The 22302-nt window shown below is 49.1% G+C and overlaps 1 protein-coding gene across 1 annotated transcript; it reads left to right on the forward strand.

Moving 5' to 3' along the window:
* The first annotated feature begins 580 nt into the window (after positions 1-580).
* On the forward strand, positions 581-20986 carry LOC108546487 (kin of IRRE-like protein 2). The gene is made up of 11 exons (XM_017898572.1): positions 581-764; positions 1459-1594; positions 4191-4399; positions 11936-12205; positions 12867-12975; positions 13483-13669; positions 14744-14882; positions 15412-15599; positions 15882-16015; positions 16308-16542; positions 20849-20986. The coding sequence occupies exons 1-11, from the start codon at positions 590-592 to the stop codon at positions 20954-20956; spliced, it is 1890 nt and encodes a 629-aa protein (XP_017754061.1). The 5' UTR covers positions 581-589; the 3' UTR covers positions 20957-20986.
* The last annotated feature ends 1316 nt before the right edge of the window (positions 20987-22302 follow it).

Below are 22302 nucleotides of genomic sequence, written 5' to 3' on the forward strand. Positions count from 1 at the left end.
AGGAAGGGGCTGGAAACGGCCCTTTAAAATAGGGGTAAGGGGGGGCGAGTAAAACGAGCAGATAGATTATATGGGCACCCCTGGTGGAGAATCGATCCTTGAATTACGGGCACATTATGACTGCGAAACTTGCTAAGGCCGCACTTTCCTACCCGGCAGCGAATTAATCTGCGCGAAAGAAGAGAAGAGCCTCGAAGCCGGAAGCCGATGATTCATTTCGGATGGAACGCGCTTAGAGACCGGCGTGGAACGGAGAAACGGCGGGGTTGGGAGAGAGACGAAAGCTGTGGCAGAGCTTGAGAGGATTCCGGTAACGAGGAACGATCGAAGTCCCTTGGTTCGTCGATTAAACGATCGCGCAAAACGCTGACATACGCCGGCCATTGTCTATGGAATCTGTTGGTACCACTCCGTTCTCGATTTACGCGATTCGCTATATCTTCCATGCGCTACCCGTTTCCTATACGACCCCGAACACCCGTTCTCCACTCGCTAACGATCCCCCCTTGAAAAATACTCGCGCGACAGTACGCGAGATATTCCAACGAACGAATTAATCTCAGAACCCGAACGATTTCAGCCGATCGGCATGCACCTGAACAAGTACGAGTGGGTAGGACGGCCAGACATCGGCGACTGTTCCCTGTGGGTCAGGTCGGCGAATCTGGAGTTCGACGACGGCCTCTGGCAGTGCCAGGTGACAGCCAGCGACTTCACGACGCAGGACGCGTTGGCATCGGAACCAGCGAGGCTGGTCGTCAGAGGTAAACCTTGAACTTAACAACAACGCTCGGCTCTGATTCGATGAAAAGCGACGCTCGCTAATCAACGCGTTAAACACCTCATGCGGACTAACAGAATTCCCATTTGCATGCAGACCATTTCTATTCCAAGCCCGTACATTGCCCGGCCGTGAAACTAGCGTGGTCATCAAAGCCACGTTCGTCGCTTTTCATTGTCGTTATTCCCATTGTAACGAAATTAACACGCTACTCGTCCGGGGACCAGGTATCGCGGCGAGACAATACCGACGTGAACGTAAAGTTGCGAAACTGGGCCAACGCGCAAACTTGCATCGACGTTCGAAACGGTGTTACTCTTCGCGTTTGCCCGACACCACCGCGTCACTCCGTCAGAACGGTTCACGGATAGATTCGTTTGCCCGCGTTCATTCGCGTTCATCGATTCGAGGTATATACAGCTACTTGGAAAGCTTTCGGAATGGCCGTCAGGGTCAAGAGCGGTGTCTCTTGACCCAGACGTCCGCGCGTCGAACGAAAGCGACGTCTATCGCGTCGCGATACGAGCACGAAACGATCCATCGATCGATCGTTCGATCGGGGAGGAATGACAATGAACGACGAATCGATTAAAAGATAAGGTCGATTCGCGAAGCGGGTCTGCGAATATCCGTTGGTGCAACGGCGAAATTAACCTCTGGTGATTTTCTCGTTCCAGTCAGTCCTCAGCGACCGCAGATAGAGTACGCGGATCGTCTAATTCGACCCGGCAGCAACGTGACAGCCCGAGCAGGTGAGATGGCTACGCTCACTTGCAGAGCGCGGTATGGGAATCCTTCGCCTCTAATTAAATGGTTCGTAATCGTTGCAACGTAGACTCCGTGCTACTTACAGTCTACCACCGAACCTCTCCTCTTCGTGCTCTTTTTCTCCACGATTCCTCCGGCTGCCTCGAATCCGCTTCCGCTCGGGACCGGAAGTCTATCGATCGAGCGGATCGAACGCTCGCGAGGAATCGGGCCCGCGTAACTACCCAGCTACCTCGAGAATCCACTGATCTCGTCTCCACTCGAATCTACTCCCCGCGGTGTTTGTTCGAATTTTAACACCGTACCGCGGGCACGGAAATTTCGAGGAGCCGGCGTCTGTCGCAAATCGAGCGAGACGAAAGAGATGGCAAAAGGTCAAGCAGGAAATTGAAACGGAGTAGCTAGCGCGCCGGAAGGATCCGAGTAATAACGTTGGTTTCCAAGGGAGAGCTTTGAATGCTTTTAGATTGCAGCCCGTTCTCTAGACGGCATGCTCGCGCGTTCAATCATCGCCGAGAAACGCTGCTCCTTTTCGGGATTGATTCGATTAGCCAGCCCCGGCACCGAGTTGATTTCGTCTCGCGGACTTTGGACAACTTAATTCCAGCCGTGTCTTTCGCGCGTCCCTGCTCGGTAATCGTTCGATTACCACTGTAATTGCTCGCAGTTCCCGGAGTCTGAACCTACTACGCGGAAGACGAGTCGACTAAATGGCCGAGTCGCAATCGAGTCAGCCGAGAGGAGTGCAGATAGAAGAAACGCGAGAAGATCGAATCTAATTTTTAAATCGAATTCACCGGGTCGCAACGACGACGTCGCTTTCTCGATCGCGAAAAGAACCGGCCAGAGTGTTCTTCTCCACTTCCGGAGCTATTATTATCCGGAAAGAGGCCTGACGTCGCGACGTCGAGCCGAGTCCGCCGATACACGCGCGCACACAGTCTCGCTGGTTCGAGAAGCAGCCCGGTTAGTTTTCCCCGCGCGAACATCATCCCGGCCCGTAATGCACCCTGTGGATCTTGCCGATGGTGGCATACGGCTCGCTCGGCTGCCCATGAATAATCATGATCCATTCCGACCGGTATCTAGACGAAGTTAAGAGGCTACCAGGGTTTGCTTGCACCCCAGAGGCGCGGAAACAACGGAAAGCACGCGAATGAAACACCGGGCCAACCGGTTCAACCGCCAGCCGATGATAACCTGCGCCGCGAAGCTTGATTAAGTCGTATCACGACCTGCCTAGAATCGCGCGCGAGTTCGTGCCAATGACGCGTCTCGTGTCGGAGAGCATCCGCGAATTCCAGACAGGCTTCCTTCCTTTTCGCTTCTCCGCACCCCGTCTCACCCCCTCGCTGCAAATTAACCTAATTGATACCACTGATCCGCGCGAGTGGTACATGCCAGGCATCACGGACGCGCGAGGATCGCGGCAGAAATGGTAAATCGTTCGGGACGTCGGCATGATTTACGAGACACGCGCCCGGACTTTTCGATTTTTCCCGGTGATTAGCGCAAGTTCCAGGAAGAAACTGGAAGCTGCAACTGGAGAGCCGACCGTTTCCTCTCCTCTCTCTTTCTCTATCTAGAGTTTCGTGATTTATCCCCGTCGATTTTTTCGCGCTAGATGACACTCGTTGTCGCGATCGATCGAAACGAGGAAACGAATCGTTGTCGTCGCGAGCTTTGTCCTCGAGAGAAACGACTTTGAAAAGCAATTGAACGGTAAGCCCCGTGTTTATAATCCTGCATCATGCTTGCATAAAAACGATAATTTACGAGCACAGGTAGCGATATTTCTGCGCGGAATATTAAAATGTTTTCATAAGAGGGAAGAAAAATGGCCGCGGTCAAAGGGATGAAGCCCGAGACACCGAATGAACCAACACGGAACCCGGTCTCTTTTAAACGAAAGAATCGATTATGTTCCTTCTTTTTCTTCCGCGCACAAATCCGCCAACTTTCTACGTTACACGCGCGCGTACGTTGCTTTTTTCCGAGTCTTTCACCATTCTCTCTCTCTCTCTCTCGCTCTCATCCCAGTCAGAAATTTCAATCCGCTTTCTGTAGCTCGTATCGCAGCGACGGATAGGTACATAGGTTCGCGGCTGGTTATTTATCAAAGTAACCCGGCCAGCGAGCTATCAGCGCGATAAATAACCGAGACCGCGGATGGAGCCAGTCGTTTCGCGCGGACCCTCTCTAAACTGTCGCGTCAAAGGAAAAATTATGGCGATCATCGGGTTTCCCAGGGTGTGTCCACCCCCTCGATTCTTCTCGCGACGCTCGGGCGCAGAGGCTGAGGAAAATCGCTATTCTCCCCGCGAGATACAGTTCCGAAGAACAATGAAATCTCCGCTTTAGAACTCGAGACACTCCGAGATTCCAGAGTGGCGAGGCAAACTCGGGGGTGATTACCTGCTTCAATCTTTGGTTTCATAGCGGAGCTCGACAGGGAGACAGGGTTGGGCAGAGAGACAGGGGATACGGAGATGTAGCGAGATGTCGAGGGAAAAGGGAAACAGAGTGCGAGTCGGCGAAGAAGGTCGAGGAGGAGGGTTCGGTGTCCGTGAGATTTCGCTGCGCGAGGAGTTGTCACGGAGCAGCCATTGGAAATGCAAATTTTCGGTGGGAATGCTCGTAGGTACGTGGGCGAGACCGAGGTAAGGACTCTGAGGCCTCAGGTAAACTCCACGGAGATAGATAATCCCCGCACTTGGTCGACCTACAGCATCTGCGACATCATGGCCGAACGCTCGCACTACGGGCAGCCGATTCGCTGCGTCGCCATCCATCCGGCCTACGACAACGCGGCCATGTCCCTCAGCACGGAGGTCAGGTTCGACGTCAGATGTGAGTATGCCTCCTTTAACTTTACGTGCATCCGAAACATATCTGTGGTCCGAAAGACACTCGATTCTGAAAAATTCGGAAAATTGTTGTAGTAAAAACTAAATATTGAAATAAACTACATCCTAGCGATGCGGAGCTGACCCCTTACCTGCGTTTTGTCTTTTATCCCCCGTTTTCTGGAGACGTCTTTTGACCTGCGTGGTCCTAAACAGATCAGTTCTACAACTTCTAAACCGTTCGCCCGTTTAACCCTTTGACTGCCACGCCGAAATTACATGTTTCGCTCAGGACGCCACGTGAGATGCACCGCTAGACGCAAGATTTGTTCTAATATTTTTTTAATGTTCTAATAAAAATTTTGAATCGTTCAATGCGGCACTTTTTATTTCAAAGTATGTTCTAATTGGTGGTTATATTCAAAATGCACTAACTGTCAATTTTCATTCAATGTTGTTCAATATAGTTTAAGTAGTTCAAGCGCTCCGGTCACCAATGGCCATCGTGGCCGGTCATGTATGCCCAACGTGATAGTCAAAGTGTTAATAAACATCTATACAGTTTTTCCACGATTTCCACTAGCTACTGTTTCTTTGCATTATATCCCCTGAACAAAAACAATGGCTAAAAATGAAGCTCGCTTCTGAAAATATCAATGATCCCTGATTTACGGGAACACGAATTTGTATGAAATTCCTCGCAATCACGGATATGTCGAATTGTTCTCGTCATTTCCGAGAATGGAGAGACTACTGACATTCTTGCGATTGAAATGACAGCAAACTGATTTGTACTGGAACAACGATATTCGATCAGGGACGAGCGTTGACGATTTCGACGGTGTCGTGTCTCGACGTAATAATTTACAATCGCGTTACATCCTTCGAGTCTATTACCCCTCATCTCGGCTGTTCTCGTTTCTTACGTTATCTCACGGCTACTCGAGTCAACGTGGATTTATCGCTCGTTTCGCGTATATGGCCACGCTTGGCCATACACGGCACCGCAGCTCCGCGCCTTATTCCATATTAGCAGACTGGTCTCGGAAACGGAGATCATTAACGAATAAAAATGGAGGAAGATCAATTCCAGCAGCTATAATACTCGCGCGAAGGCGATTTGGCCGCACGAACGTGGCGTGGCGGCTTAACGATTTTAGCATAAACGGAATTTAGATTCGCCGCAAAGGATAGCCTTGTTATAAAGTCATTATCGGGGATTATCAGGGAGATTAATATTTAAAACTGATCACCGTTAGCCGGTCGATCCTCGAGCAGGGAGGTAGCGCGGCCGGCGCGGATCAAGCGGCCCTCTTGGCAACTTTCCTCCGTGCTTGGAACTTTTTTAACGAGATCTCCGTGTCTGGAAACAATTTTTCGCGATGGAGGGAAATCACGTCGGCCGAAAGACGCGCAAGTAATTTCGCGGTATCCGCGAGAGTTCGATCGCGCTCGGCTGACGCGATGAATTTGTTTGGATTGCCGCGAAACACACCGCACACACCGAGGCACCGAGCCTAAGACGCGGGGGCTGAGATTAAAATTCTGCCCCAGCGCTTTCGCTCGCGCATAACGGGCCGAAGTGGGAAAAAAAATGGTTGCTTTCGGTCGCCTGGTAAAACATTTGTCCCTCCGGTGTGCTGGCGCAACGAGACTCCACTCGACTCGACCCGATATCCCGGATTCCTAGTGGAATCGTAGGTAGATACGTGTACGGCGAACGTTTTAATCAGCACTCGTTTTACTCTTTCAACCGCTTGCGAGTTTCCATTAGGAGATTCCATCGTTACGTTATAATCTCGGCGAAATGGTAGGCGAGTCGGAGAAGAGATGGAAAGCGGAGTTACGCGTGACGATTAAAGATCGGAGTGCACGGTTTATTTACGCAGGCAGGCTCGCGAGATAGGGTAGGAACCGGTGTTATTTAGAGCAGACGTTTGGTCACGACGTTTGGTGCCGACACGGTCATTTGGTCCGGGGGAACAGCAGCGCGAAAGAACATGGAGCAACAAATAAATCGGCGTTAACGAGAGGTCGACAGGAAGGGTGCGTGTGCATCGCGCTGACCTCAAACCCTACCGAAGCAGCAGCCCCCACCGAGGCAACGATTTAACTCTGTACACAGGCCGGTAACCGCGGAACCCTCATCAATCTCCCTCAAAACGCGCCGCCCTGACATCCTGCTTTTCGACCTTATCGACAATTCGAGCTTCGCTGCATCGTCCGACAATTTTGAATCGGTTTTTGCGAAACACCGCGGCGAACAACAATGACTGATGGCCGGTGAATCGATTCGACCGGCCGAAACGACGCCTCCGCCACCCTTTCGCAGTCGCAGAAAAATATCATTCTCGTACGAACGACAATCGAGCGAAACGGGATCGAAGAGATATTAATAATCGAGCTGCCTCGCGCTAACGCTAGACCATCATCGATCCTCTCGATCGCTGTTCGAACCACGCGTACGGTTATAACAGCTCCGCACCCTGCTTCCCTCCTCCCTTTTTATCGCCAGACCCATCCTGTAATTTAACCACGACCAACTGTCCGTAATCGGATTGCGAATCGATCGCCGAGTCGCTTTACCCCGTCGACGGGACCGAAATTTTTCTTCTATTAATCGTTTCCGTCCCGGCGCGACCCCAACCACCCCAAACTCCCCGATCCTCCACCCCGGAGCCGAGTAATTCGTTCCGGGTGAAATCGAGTTCGAACTCGAGTCCTCGCCGCGATTCCTTCGGGAGCCCCGTCGACGGTAGACGCGTGAGACGCGGTTTACAAGTATTACCGGGCGAAAATGGAGACACGGGGGTGGCCTCGCCGCGTATATTGATTAGGAGCATTAGCCGGCTGGGACTTTTCCAGGCAAATTGAAAAGTTCGCCTCAAAGCGCAGATATATTCCATGCCGATGTCGCGTCGATCGGAACGCCCACGGGAATTTCGAATCATCCCGTCGTTCGCCATCCTCCCGCCAACCTGGTCCGCCCCCATCCAATCCGCCCCATCCCGTTCAATCCAGGCCCGTCGTTTACTTTGCCGCAACGATAGCTCGCCTACCCCGTCCATGCACTTTTCCCTTACCGGCAACCAATCGTTCCGCGAGTTCCACTGCCTCGCTTTTAGCTTTCGACCTCTTTCGTACCTCTTTCGTACCTCTTTCGTGCCTCTTCGCGCGTACACCTGTCCGAGCGCAACCCCTCGCGATCCGGGACGGGGCGCGGACGCGGAGAAACGAGGGAAAGAAGAGAAAACAAGGTCGGGGTCGAACGCGTGACAAAAGTTGCAACGGCTGTCGGATTAGAAATTTCGCTCGAGGAAAGACACCGCCGGCGAAGTTGATGGAAAAGTTCCGGTCTAGGGGTGGTCAGAGGTGGTCAGGGGTGACCCGGACGGAGCGGATGCAGTTTCGTGGGAGCAGCTGACGCGAGGGGCGGACGGTTACTCGGCGAAGCGTATTTCTGGTAGTCGTTCTTCGGGTAAACTTCAAACGGCCGTGTTTTTGTAGACGATGGTGACGGGGCGGATCGAACGAACGGAGAAAAGGGTTAAAACAAAGAGCGGGAAAGAGCGGCGCGAGCGGCCGGCCTTTGTGTCGCGCTACAGAAATTTCCGTTTCAACCCGTTTCGACCCCTTGGAGGAAATTTTCCATCGCCCGCCCTCTCTAATTAACCCGTCGCGCGCGAATTCGTTAATTAACCTTTATCCGGTGTATCATCTGGAAGCAGGCTAACGCTCGCGGGGGTGCAGCGGACGCGAAAAATGCCGACACACTGACAAATATTCAAACATCGGACGGCGTATATATTTACCGGGAAACCGAGGATAAAATAACAAAGCGAACGTAAATACAAACATCGAAGTTCCTCTTTTTCCGCGTTACGTTCTCGACGCGGTGCACCGGACGATTCGCAAACACTGCCGAAACGCATCCGGGGTTCTTTATCCTAACCTTGCGCCTCGAAATGGAATAAAAGGAGCGAGGGGGGCCGGACGAGAGCGGGGAAACGATAGGAGATAGAGAGAAAGAGAAAGAGAGAGAGAGAGAGAGAGAGAGAGAGAGACGGGACGCATATCGAGAATATCGCAATCGGACCCCGTTTGCCCGGAGCGAAACGATCGAACATTTTTCGTCGCGAATTCGCAAATTTATTGCCCTCCCCCCACCGTACCCCTTGCGCGATAATGAATTTGTTTCGATCAACGTTGCGCTCGTTTGCTCGTAATTTACTGGTACCGATGCTGATCGAATATTCATGAAGCATTGTTCGAAAACGAATACCGTGCTGCAGAATTTATCGAAAACTCCAGGAGAGGCTGACGCGATTTATGCACCGGGCACGTAGTTTTCGAATGTACAGCTGACGGGCCGGCCGTGTTTCCCCGCAGTCTTCGGTAAACTTCAAAACGGCTGCACGGTAATGGCGTTGTATCCCGGCAGCCGCGTGGTCGGCCTGAATGCCAAATTTTTCCTTTTTCCCTTTTTTTCCCGCGTTCGACGCTCTCTCGTCGCTCTCTCTCTCCCTCTCTCTCTCTCTCTCTCTCCGCTCGGATCACGCGCGTCCTGCTCCCCCGGATAATCGAATCCTCGCGGAATCACGGAAAAACACGCGGCCCGACTCGTTCCACGATTATTACCCTCCAGTCCGTTCGCTTTTTACTCGAGAGTCAGCTCTAACGAAGAGAACAACGTCGCGATAGCTCTAGAATCCGAAATGTTTAGCCAGAGGTGAACTTCCGACGGGAAGAAGACAGACGAGGGGAGTTGGGAAATAGCGGAAAGAAATATAGCGACGCGCATTGTTAGCCGATGGAGGATCGATCGCTCGATCCAGTCCCGGTGTCCAGGATCGTCGCCGTGGATCGCGCGCAGGTCGGTGTGCAGGTCGACGATGGGCGAGTGGAAAGCGGAAGTTCCGGAAAAAGAGGCGCGACAGTGACGAATCGCGGTTTCGAAGATGCCAATCACACGACTAACGTTCGCGTTTGCGTGCAGCGATGCGGACGAAACGCGCGGGATAGAGTCGGGGAAACAGGTGAAACGAAAAGAAAACAGTTGGTCCGATCGAAACAGCTGCGGAGAGGAGAAGCTCTGCCTCGCGGAGGAACACGCGCCGTGAAAACCGAACGAATAGGGGTGTGGTGGTTGGTTTGACACACACGCGAAGGGACATTCAGCGTCCGCACCCGCGCCGACCGGTGTCCTATAAAACGCGGACAGCCACGGTAAAAAGGGTAATAGAGGGGAAACAGGGCGGCGAGGGGTGGAAACGACGAGGGGGTGACAGGGCGAGGGACGAAGCGGGAGGGATGTAGCTGAAATCGTGAATGGGTCAGCGAGTGTTCGTTCGCGCGTATTTCGAAATCATTGTTACGTGAAATGAACAGCTGCGCAAGCTACCTACGCTCTCCCTATACGACGATTCGATTCCAGAGCATCCCACCCCGACCGGCTTTTTCATCTCTCGCATCTTTCCCTCACTTTTTCCCTTCGCGCCTGCAACAGTTCGCTTTCACGCTTCTGACAAATTAATTCTCCAGCTTCTCCGAAAGCCTCCGCGTTCGCGCCACCTCGTCTGTTACCTGGGTCTGCACGTCCCTGCCTTCTCTCCCTTTTCTCCCTTTCCTCCCTGGCTGGGCAAAAAATATCCTCGCGTCTCGCGATTTCTCGATTTTTCGAATAATTCCACGGAAAAATTTCGCTGCTTCGATCTCGTAGATCGACGAGTCGAAGATCCCGATTGGATTTGGCCCCAGGGCTAGACCACGAGCATCGCGAGCAGGCCACGTGGCTTTCGTTTGCTCGACGACAAAAGAAACAATTAATGACGGAATCGAGTTACCCCGTAGCCGAGTTCTCGCGAGACGCAGACACGAGAAAGGGGTGGACGTGTTTGCGCGGCCGATGTCTCTCCGGTTTAGCCGTCCCTCTTTGCGAGTTGCGTAATCGTATTTTCAAGTCTGAATACGAGCTTGTTATTTTTGGCCCTCGGGAAATAGGTCGGGACTGAAATTATTAATTAATACAATTTGGATCCGTATTCCAACATTAATTAACCGTCATTTGTGACGTTTCTCGGTGGGCACCACACAGTTTCATTGGTTTAAATCAGCGGGAAGAGCCGGAGGGGGTGGGCGGGAGTAATTGCATATTAACACGGTAAATTATTTTCCACGTCCAGTGCCTTTAATCGAAAGCTTTGTCGGGATGAAAATCGGACAAACGAGGGCGAAAAGCGTATAACCCTTCTTCCGCGATATTTTTCGGCCAGCCTTCGAACCGTAACTCCCTCGATCGATCCCTTCAACCCCGTAATTGCTTTCGCTGAAAAATACAACGTAACGCGGCAATTCGATGCACGTTAATCGAATAGAGAGCGCGCGAGCGACTAGTTTGATAGACTACGTTTATCGGAACGTGATTCGAAGTAAATCCAATGGATCCCTCTACCATGGGCATTATTTTACCCCGATTACCAACTTTTCCGCTCGATCTTTTATCCCGAAAGACCGATCTACCTGCAATTTTCTTTCCCCCCGCTTTGCCCTCTTTTCTATTTATACGTCTTCCCCTTTTTCCCGCCTCTCTTTGTCTTCCACCTTCGGCAAAGGAGCGTCATCCATCGACCGTGACACGCGGATTCGTGGTCGAAAAAAGGGAAAACGAGAGAGTAGAATTTTGCCAGGCCTGCGTTGCGACGCACGCATCGATTAACCAGAGAGACCGGAATCAACCGGTGCAGTATCAACCGATCTCTCTCTCTCGCTCTCTCTCTCTCTCTCTCTCGTCGTTCGATGGTCGCTGCGAGGCCGTAGGATTAACTGCGCGCAGGTGTAATTGAATTTTTCGCGAGCAACGGCTAACTAATTATTTCTGACAAGGAATAACGAAACAGCGGGATACCGGTCCAACTTTGATTCATTATTTCAAGGTTTATACGCTAGCCTGCGCTCTCTCCGCGCGCTCTGTCGGCGTGCCATTGTTTTCCATTCCATTATCGGGCTTGTCGTGTGTTACTTTTTTCCCCGGCGACCAGAGGAGAACGAGAGAGAAACATCTTTGTCCGGATCAGGCGCGAGAGCGCGAATCGATCGGTCCAGGTGGTCCACGCGTTCCGGTTGTCGTGCAACCCTCCGGGATCGACGTGCCGTTTCTTTCGCGCGACACGATCCGGATCCACTTTTAATTACGCGCTCATTAACGAAGGATTGAATCTGAAAACTTGCCACTCCGGCCTACGTTTACTCTCGCAACCGATGTTTATTTTTCCGCAGCGTGCCGCGGCTTCGCGCGCTATGATTAAAGCTCCGATAGCAATTCTCCGCCCGCCGTTTCAATTAAACCCTCCTACCGTTTGTCGAATCACGCGCCAGTCGAACTTTTCTTTTTTCCTCCCCCGCCGTTGCTTAAGGGGTAAATTAAATACCTCGCCTTGAGGCTGTCAGACATGGATCGTAATCGCGAAATTATAATTAAAATCGCACGCTTATAGGAGGAAGGCGACGTAACGAAGTCGGATTCGAAACGAAAATGTTTCAGACGCGCCCGAGACCAGGCTGGTCGGTGTGCCGACCGGGCAGCTCGAGGAGGGTCGGGACCAGCTGGAGATTCGATGTCTAGCCGACGCGAATCCACCGGCCACGATCCGCTGGAAGAGGACGAAGAGCCCTGGAGTGACCGAGGTGGCCAGCATCGGGGAGACGCTGCTATTCTCGCCGATCTATAGGAATCACGCGGCCGTTTATATCTGCGAAGCGGGCAACGCCGAGGGTGAAAGCAGCCCTGTGTCCGTTCAAGTGTCCGTCAATTGTGAGTGTCGTCGGCCTCGTTCCCAACGCTTCCTATTACCCGCGACCAGTCGTTCCGAAACTATCCGCGATTAACCCTTTTACGAGCGAGACAGCGTACCGAGAGATCGGCCGACACACGGTCGATCGATTTTCGGCTCGAGCGGAGCAAATAGACCGCGTACATTCAACCGCTTTGCGAATAAAAATAACCACACTCTCGCCTCCGCCGCAAAGACGATCGAACCCTAGACCGAGGATCATCATCGTGACGCGTGGACGCGTTCTCGGATGGCTCGGGGAATAATTTCGAAACGGGATTCGTTCACGACCGACCGGCTAAATGCTCGACAGTTGCACTTTGCAGCAGCAGCGGTGGGACGTTTCGTTCGATCGTTAAATGCGAAGACAGCGAAGAAAACGCGTCGCGAATCCGACTTGTCGCAGGTCGGACTCGCGCGAAATCATCCGACCGGCTAAATGCTCGACAGTTGCACTTTGCAGCAACAGCGGTGGGACGTTTCGTTCGATCGTTAAACGCGAAGACAGCGAAGAAAACGCGTCGCGAATCCGACTTGTCGCAGGTCGGACTCGCGCGAAATCGGTTAGCGTTGGAACGCCTGTGTTCTGGATGTAGTCGACGAGAGAGCAATCGATAGCAGGATCGTCTGGTTTTCACGCAGATCCGCCGACGATCAGCTCGGTGGGGCCGGATCGGCTGACTACGGCGTTACTCTTTTCCGGAGCCTCGTTCGAGTGCAACGCCGACGCAATGCCACCGGCTGAATACAGGTGACCTATTCGACGACCGCTTCCAACCATCGTGCATATTCTCCCCTTTTAAATCCTCCTTCTTTTTCTTCTTTTTCTTCTTTTTCCTCTTCCGTTTCGCAGTCGAGTTTTTATCAGTTCGCCCTCTCACCTTCGGTTTTAGTTCGCACAGGTGCACGCATGTGAAACGAAACGAAAGTGAATCCACAGCGGTAACCCGGATCTGGGTCGTCGCTCGATGTAGCGTTTAATTTATCACCTTACCTCGTTTGTTCGTAAATATGTGTTTATCATAATTCCCGTTAGTCGTACTTGTTGCTTCTTTACGTTTCCCACGTGCAACGAACGTCATCCGAAATTGTTGCAGTCCTCGCCGGTACACCCGGTACGACGACGAACGTCGTTGCACTTGGTGATCGCGTGGTAGTCGCGTGGTAGTCCTGTAACAGTGAGAAAACGGTTAGAAAACAGCGAATGGTAGCAAAGTCCAAGTGAAATGTGACAATTGCTTTCTGCATCCTCGACCAGGTGGGCCCAGATCTTCACCGATGGTCGGATGCCGTTGGAATGCGGTACCGGGCAGCGATTGATCCTGACGAACGTGACGTACGAGCAACAGGGTCAATACATATGTCTGGCCTCGAACAAGATCAATGGGAACGTCAGGGAGGTTAAAAGTGACCCTGTGTTCCTGCAAGTGGTCGGTGCACCCAGGGTAAGACGCGCTACGAATTACCAGCCCTAGTCTACTCGCGACCTCCGGAGAGCTGGGATTTAAAGCGGTCGTTGGAACGAAACGAGTGGAAATGTAACCATTTCGACGGAATTAGCGGGAAAAACTCGGGCCACGCGTAAATCGAACGGAACACGCCAGTGGTCGAATTAAAATTTAATCGATCCACTAGCCACGGAGCGTACATCGTAGCGGTGAAACGCGCAGGGTGTCCGGTTTTTGCGCCACGCGAATGCGAATGTATTATCGGCCTCCGCTTTATATCGCGAAATCAATGCGATCGGGAAACAAACGATTGTTGCTTGTAATTAATTAACAAAATTATGTTTGTTCGCCCCGCGTGCTCGTTGATCTGTTGACGCACACGCTCGGCTGCAACCCCATCCCCGCTGGGTATTTAAATATGAAATGAGAAATTCATATTTATCCCGGACGCGTGTAAAAAGGAGGAAATTGAAAAAATATGCGTATGAGTGCACGCATACGAGTCCAAGTAAAATGTCATTTTCACGACACACTCGTGTCGGTTGATTGCAGCTACACTGGTTTCATTCGCCGCTACGTTTCGTGATCCATGATCCGTGCACCACTTGTGGTCCCTGGATATTCCGCGAAATCGACGCGAAATGTTTGACTCTTTCATAAAAACGTTAGCTCCGAAATGTCGGTAAAAAGCAATCGCTCTGGGGGGAAAAAAAAAAAAAAAAAAAAGGATGTGAAAGAGAGTGGGGGATATAAAAAGAATCACGGTTCAGTTCACAGTCGCGCTCTTTTGAATCCGTCTTTTAAATCCGATTGCGTCCGATGAAGTTCATTTCGACGGACATTAATGGCTGGTTCGAACGACGCGAATTTTTAATGGAATATAACGCGCCTTCGTTCATTGTTTATTCGTCCGTTGGTCGAGCAGAAATGATTTCGTGGAAATTACGGGGAATTTAGTGGAGAGAAAAGGTCGCTAGATCGCATCGTTTAAACTAGCCAAAATGGAAAAGACGAAGACGGTTGGAGATGGAGAAAAGTAGGATCGAAGGAGTTGTCTAACGTGTGTCGCAGGTGGTGAAACCGGCCATCACGGAGAAGTTTGTCGTGGCAACGACCGAAGGGAGCCCGGCGAAATTAGAGATCAGACTGTGTTCCGACCCGAAGCCCCGGCTCGTGGCTTGGGAATGGGGCAGCACCAGACTCCACGCCGGTTAGACTGCTTCCTAGCTCTACCGCCAAAAGTATTCGAGTCTTTGGTTTGCTCTTTCAGTTTTTTTACGTACGTCTCTTCTCGCTAATTGGCACTCCTTATTACCGAAAAGTGGTATACTCGCGATTAATTAATTCGAGCATCCCTTTAGCCGCAAGCTCCCCTTTAATTACCCGCCTTTTTCTCGCGTCCTCCTCGAGCCGAAGCTCCAACTTCCACGACGAGCCTTCGATCCTTCCCCGGATTCCACGACCGACCGCCTCTCGACACTCCAGACCTTATCATCCACCCCTTCCACTCGTTCCCTTCGCACCTTGTCGGACGTTGTTTAGAAAACACCAGGGTTTCTCCTTTATTTTCCAGCCGCGTGTCCTTTCGTTTGCGTTTCCGTTTCCGTCTTTCTTTCTTCTTGTTTTCGCACGGTCGCTCGTTCTTCGCGAGCCTGCGACGATGATCCAACTGTGTTTGCGACTGATACGACGCAGTGAAGGAGCACCGACCGATCTAACTATCGGTTAAATGTTCGCAGGTGAAGTTCTGGAGTCGCGTTATCGGGCGTTGGATCTGGAACCATTGGAGGTGGAGGATTGTTATATAGCCGTTTTGGAACTGACTAGCACGGTCAAGGAGGATCAGAGAGTGTACCATGTAATCGTGGAGAACGATCGTGGAAGCGATCGCAGGGCCCTGATGTTGAGAGTCGACGAACCGGGCCAGGTAATTAGAACGATATCCATCGCAGAACAAGGGGATCGAGGTTGCCAGCGTATTTCGGGCAGAACACACTCCCGCGTGTCTTTCCCTCTTAACCCGCGAGAACAGGTGGCTTGATTAAATAATTGGACAGAGTCTGCTGGTATTTAAATTAAAATGGCTGAAAGCGTATACATACTGTACAGGCGGATGCAAGCGGGTGCACCCGGGCACACAGGCTGTAGACACTGTTGCCTGGGTTCCAGTAAAAAGCTTTTTTTTCCCTTGCCCGCGTATTTGTTACAGATTCCACTCGTTATCGGCGCTGTCGCTGGGTTTACGGTGCTCTCGGTGCTGGTAATGGGATTCGTTTGTTTCCTACGCTCGGATAGATGTTGCGTGGCCAGAAATACGGTGCCTGCGCTGCAGCAAGTGCATTGGTAAGCACGCGATATCGCGTCCCTTGGTGATTTGCACGAATAAACGTCGAAGCAATTTACATGGAAAACCTGGAGAACCTTTTTCAAGGAGACACACTCTCGCGCTGCACGTACGCGCTAATGAATTATTCCATGCACTGTTTCTCTCGGTTGCCGTCGTCGCTGGCATCGCGAGCCGACGTTAATTTCTTTTTATCCCTTACCCTCACGAGCCATACGTTCTACATACTTATCGACTAGCGAAATCCTTTGATTCGGCGAGACCGGAGTAGACAGTGATCACCTGTTCCAGCACGAAGGCCTCGAACACCATGATAGAGGATTCCCGTTTAGCGGTGGACACGATGGAACGTGGTAGCCAACAGTATGCGTCGGAAAAACGACCGAATCACGTTCTAAAACCCGTGCCGTCGCAGCAGTATCAACAAGAGTGTTACCAGCACGATCCACCGCACCAACAGCAACATTATCAGAGGCATCATCATCATCATCACGGACAGCCTCACGGACCACCGTACACGCTTCAGGTCAGATAAGTTGCTAGACAGAGAGAGACCAGTGACAAAAACTATTCTCGCAGAGTAGAATGACGATGTCGCTGAGCGACATCCCGCAAAACGTTGTTTTATTCCATTTTACCTTAGACCCACCAGGCCTCCCTCTCTTCGCATAGTTGCGCGAATGCACGAACGGTACACGAAGCACAAGTTCCCTTGACACTGCTTTTCTTCTTCGTTTTTTCGAGCAAGTCCTTGGTAACGGATACACCGCAACACGATCCTCCAGGCAGCTCATTTTAATGTTCCATTCCCCGCAGCAGCTCGCCAAGTTCTCCCTTCGATCCTGCCACTCCTTCATTTTCCCGGGGTCTTTCGGAGATTTTAAAAAATTGCCGCCATTACTAGCCCGGCAAAAGGAATAAGCGAACGAGATTCCCTTTAGATTTTTATCCGATGGGCACTGCTGCGTTTGGTCCATTGAATCCGTGCAGAGGTAACGCGTTAAAGGTGAAATTTTCTGCTTTTTTCTTTTTTTACCCCGAGCAGAGGGCCGAGAAGCGGGCTTCGAGAACGGGCTGATGTACAGTAGAAAACAGCGCGTAGGAGCATTCAAACCGCCGCTGCGTTTTTACCTCGGTTTTACCTCGGTTTTACCTCGCACCGTATCATCCTGTTCGATACAAATAACCAAGTACGATCTTCCTTTTTTTTTTCCCTCCTCTCTTCCTTGTCGAGAGTTTAACGAAAGCATCGAGACTCGATCGAGGATCTTTGAACGTTTGATCGTTGGTCGTAGCGAAAGAGTTTCGCGTTCGAGAGTTTAACGTATGTTACACCCTTCAGATATTTACACGTGACGCGAATGCTCGTAACATTTGGAGTTTCGTTTGGAACGAAGGAACCCACCGATTCTCGGGTTACCGATTAATCGTACAACTTTTGCGCCTGTCCTATTTATCGCTAGAACTACCGAAGCAACGGTCTCGGATTGTTGTCGATAGCACGAAGTCCGCTTTTCACGAAATTCGTGTTATCTTTCGTGCGGATAGCAACGCAATTGTATATACCCATTTATTTTTGTCGTGCTGGTTTAATTAAAATTATCCGTGTATACTATATTTACAAACGCATTACAGGTCGGTAGTTCTAGTGTTAATTCGTCAAAGCAGTCTCCATTCTCTTTCACGACTTTCCTTTTTTACGCCGAACCCCTCTGTTCACGCTTGTCGTGATGTAGATCGCTAGGATTATACGTGCATCGAACACGCGTTTCAGAGAGCATTACAGACACGCGTGCTCTACTCGCACATAGCACAGGCGGATAAGAGCAGCCCGTATTAGACCGCGATGATTTCATTCAGCCTGTTTTCACGGTAGCTGGTCACGTTGTGTCCTTCCGTTAAATACCATTCAATCGAAAGATTCACTCGTTCGAACCCCATTGACGTTCATTTACGCTCGGTAAGAACGAAAAAGGAACGATCTCAAAGGGTTCATGTACATACACATGTTATGCACGAAACATGGTGTAACCGCTTTGAAAGAACGGCACACGTATTACAACAGTTACGAGTTGTCACCACATAAACCTGTATATACACACGTTGAAAGTATGTCACGTCTACCGTCTCGGATCGCAATACCGCTGCAATAACTTCACGATGACAATATAGACTCGCACAAGTATTGACCACAGCCGCTGCTGTCCCTTCCCCGATCGAGATAGTCATTTGACTGATTTATGCGGTCGGTAGGGTGCATTACGCATGCATTTTGTTGCATCTAGACAGCGCGGTGTCCCTTTCCCCAATTACCGTTACGTCCTCGTAGGTAATGTCATTTAGGTCGTGTACTTACGTAAGTAGCGGATACAGCCACTTCTAATATAACGCGATTACCATTTTCACTGACCGTTTCGATCGTTTACCCTTTTCCCATTAATTAAACGACAAACGAACGCTTCCCCTACGCTTTACATCACGAACGTCTTCCTGGTACAGTTTGCGCCATGTAACGAGGTCAGGCTACGGCTTGGAAATAAGTTTAAGTAGAAAAGAATGTTGCAGACCGTGTGCAAAAAGAAGAGGAAACCTAATACAACTTTTCTCTCGCCCCGATCCCTTTCGACGATATAATCTGACCTATTTCCACGGGACATCATGTGGAAAAGATACAAACGTCAGCAGGTAAACTAAGCATTAGAGTCTTGGAGGGCTCTATTACTTGACAGAAATTGGTCACGCGTTATTAAAGAGGCGACTGTACCGTGAAAAACCAGATAGCGTTAAAAGTTTGATTTCGCCCTTCTGCCTTGCATCCCTGCCATCGCTTTCGTTGCGCTCTTGCATCCAAACAGGACCGTTTCCGGTACGACTGCGTGTTTCCTTCGACGTGGGTCGTTTTAAAACGAAAGACTGATACCTATTAAAAGAAAAAAAAAGGCTATTATACATATACGTATACTCGTTTCGTAAGTATATCACAGGTTAAATCACTGACTGATTATATGTATCGAGATATCGAAGAGGCTTCGAAAATTTATATATATATATTATATATATACACGGTTGTGAAGATAGTTACTTATGATAAATCTCATTATCGATGAATTTATTGTTGTTACGATAATTGAACGGCGCGTATCTGCCGAGTGTAATTAAATCACGAATAATCGTACGTTCGATTACCGATCGTTGAGGTAATCGAAGAGAGACGCTTACATGATACGTATAGGTTACCGTAACGCTAATCGAATTAATCGAAGTTAACGATTATTCAAGATGACTCCGCGGTTCGATAAACGTTAAGTTTTCGTCTTGTACACGCGTGTATTTGGCTCTTCGGAAATCGATATTACAAGGAAACCAGCGACCATTTACTTAAATCTATCGCCTAACAAAAAACATGCACGTTATCATTGCCGAATCGCAAACGATTTTATTTAATCGTTCGAGAGATCTGCCATTGGTCAACGTTCGCCGACGATTGTCACCGAGCATGTCATAACCTCGAAAATTCCGCGTGCATGCTGACATCTATGTATGCATACCTTTTTCAATCGGCGGGACACGCCGGCAACGTTTCACCGTTCTCTTTCTCCCTCGCTCTTCCTCTCTCTTTTGTCCTCCACGTTACACTCGCGCTTCATCCAATCACAACACGTCATTGTCACCATTAGCGCAGGATCATTGTAACGATTAATTAGCCTCGCTGCTCGCGACTGTCTCGAGACTATCATCGACATCGGTGAACTTCATCCAGCATACCTGTAATCGAACAATCAACGTGAGACGACGCTGTACGATGTTCTGTGTAGAAGCAACTCGAACAAACTTCGAGTATTCTCTTTCGTGTATCATGTTGTCATTAAAAAATAATCATACAGATGCGTGTGCTTGTCCGTTTGTTATCAGACCCCGTAATATCCCTTTCACGATCGCGGAAACGATCGCAAGCATGTCGCGCTGGTACGAATTATCGATATGAATCTGTTTTCATTTGGACCGTGTGGTACGGTGTGTGACACGTTTGCGTAACATCAAGCACTGTTTGCTTCACTCTCCTAGTATCCCGTTTGATGTAAGATTCTAGACGAATCCAGGACCGTTTTATGGAACGAAGGGCGACGGTTTCTTCTTTTTCATTCATTTTATTTTCCCAATTATATCTAACCTACAAACAGAAATATCTAAGTACAACGAGAATTCCAATGTTTTATGTAATTTCGATAATCAAACTAGAGCAAATATTTGTCCAGGCCGTTTACCAGAACGTTATTTACATCGGCATCGATAATATTAACGTGCACGCGAATATTTATTTCGTATTTGCCAATATCGAAACTTGTTAGATACGTTGAAAGTCACGTCACAACCGATGACAAGGTGATGCGTTTGAAAAAAAAATAAAAAGAAAAAAAATCCATCGAGACTGTTCGAGAATAATTTCCCGTTCGTCATTGACCCCCTCGATTGATACGACATTTTGTTCGTTGGCTGTGTATTGGCGTAATAAAACGCATCATTTTGGCAGCATTGCCGCGTCAATATTGATATACCGCGGTGAATGGCATCGATAAGTATCTAACAATAACATGGAGAACAATGAGCCGATCATAATCGGTAGAATAAAACGGCCCTGTTTTTTCTCACATATGAAAACATTTGCACAAACCGCACCTATATTCTATAGTTCATTCCCGTTTGCCCACGTAACTTACACCCGTAGCATATATACGTAGAGTTTTGTTACCCCGGCGCTTCCGGTTAGACGTGCGTATTGAACGCGATCCGATTCGTATTCTCTTAAGATCCTTAAGATGAAAATTGTGCAGGGGGAGCAGCTGTTTCTCAAACCAGATCGTTTAGCAACCCTGAAGCCTCACTGCAAGATCGAGAAGCCGCCGCAATACACGACGTTCAAGCCGAGCTCGAACAACTGAAGATTTTACTATTTCTATTTTCTATTGATGTACACGTTGATCGCACACACATGCGCGCCTCCTACGGGCAACCGAAACAAACACGAGAAACGAGAAGATAAAACAGGAGATGGCAGAAGAATCGATAAGACGAGACTGAAAAGTGGCATGCAATCAAAACAGAGGAGATCGACGCATAATTCCCTCTCTCTATCTCTCTTTCTACTTCGTTCGTACGATTCGCCAGGAAACGTATTCACCGCGAAGTGAAATGTTTCGCATCGTCGACCGATGCTTCCAGTCAACGAATCTTCGTTCCGAATTCTTTCTTTCTTCTTTTTTCACGCGACAGATTTCTTCCCTGTACAGATTCGACGGAGATTATCGCCCGAACGAACAAGAACACTGAACACGCGACATTTGGTCGGTATTGTCGGCGTTGGTAACTCGAGACTATGGGAAAGCTCGACAATATTGTGACTTTTAATGTTAATCGATAGATTTCGTAGTGAAAAATCGTTTTCACGCAAATAATACTGCCAATATGTTCCAACCAAAGACGATCTTTACGATGTCGGTACCAATCAAAATGAAAACTATATCGAAGAATATTTATAATGCTTGCGATAATGCTGTTAATAAAGCGGTGATTTTCAGCAGTTATTTATTGATTTTATTAATATTATATGACCTACGAGTCTGACGAGTACGCTAATGTCCGCGTGTTGTCGAACTTTTAAAAATTCACGCAACGATACGATTCATTCGAGAATGTTTCTCTTTTTTTCCGCATAACTGTTGCCAATATTATCAAAAGACTTTCAATAAAGGAATTGTGCAAACATCATTTGTCTTCGTTAATTGTAAGAATTGACTAACGATACCTGATTGTACGAATTTAAGGAGCAAATTGTTTAAAATTCTTCACTTTTTCTTAGTGTCGTCGCAGTGCATTGCGTTAACGATATTATTGTAGAAATGATATATATATATATCACTAATGCTATAACATACTAGACATGTATCATTGTCATTAAGAAAATGTAAGTAAAATTTACCCATTATAACAACGGTATAATTATCACGAACAAAGATCACTTTGTTTGATAATTTGCGTAACTAAATATATTTTCAACGGAGCAATTTGTGTTTCGTTTATCTCACTTTTATATAAAAAAAAAAAACGACGCGATTTATATTTTGAACGATATCAACCGTTTTAAACAATCGTGAGTAACTGTAAAAGATACGTATATAGAGTAGAAATCTTGTAAAAAATTTCAAAAGTGGTTAGTTGTAATGTTTGGTCACAAGGTGGCAGGCAATAACCTGGAATGCGTCAGTTTTCCTTTCTACATCTCTACTCA

The sequence above is a fragment of the Eufriesea mexicana genome, unplaced genomic scaffold, assembly GCF_001483705.2.
Source record: "Eufriesea mexicana isolate 0111107269 unplaced genomic scaffold, ASM148370v2 scaffold654, whole genome shotgun sequence".
NCBI classification, from domain to species: domain Eukaryota; kingdom Metazoa; phylum Arthropoda; class Insecta; order Hymenoptera; family Apidae; genus Eufriesea; species Eufriesea mexicana.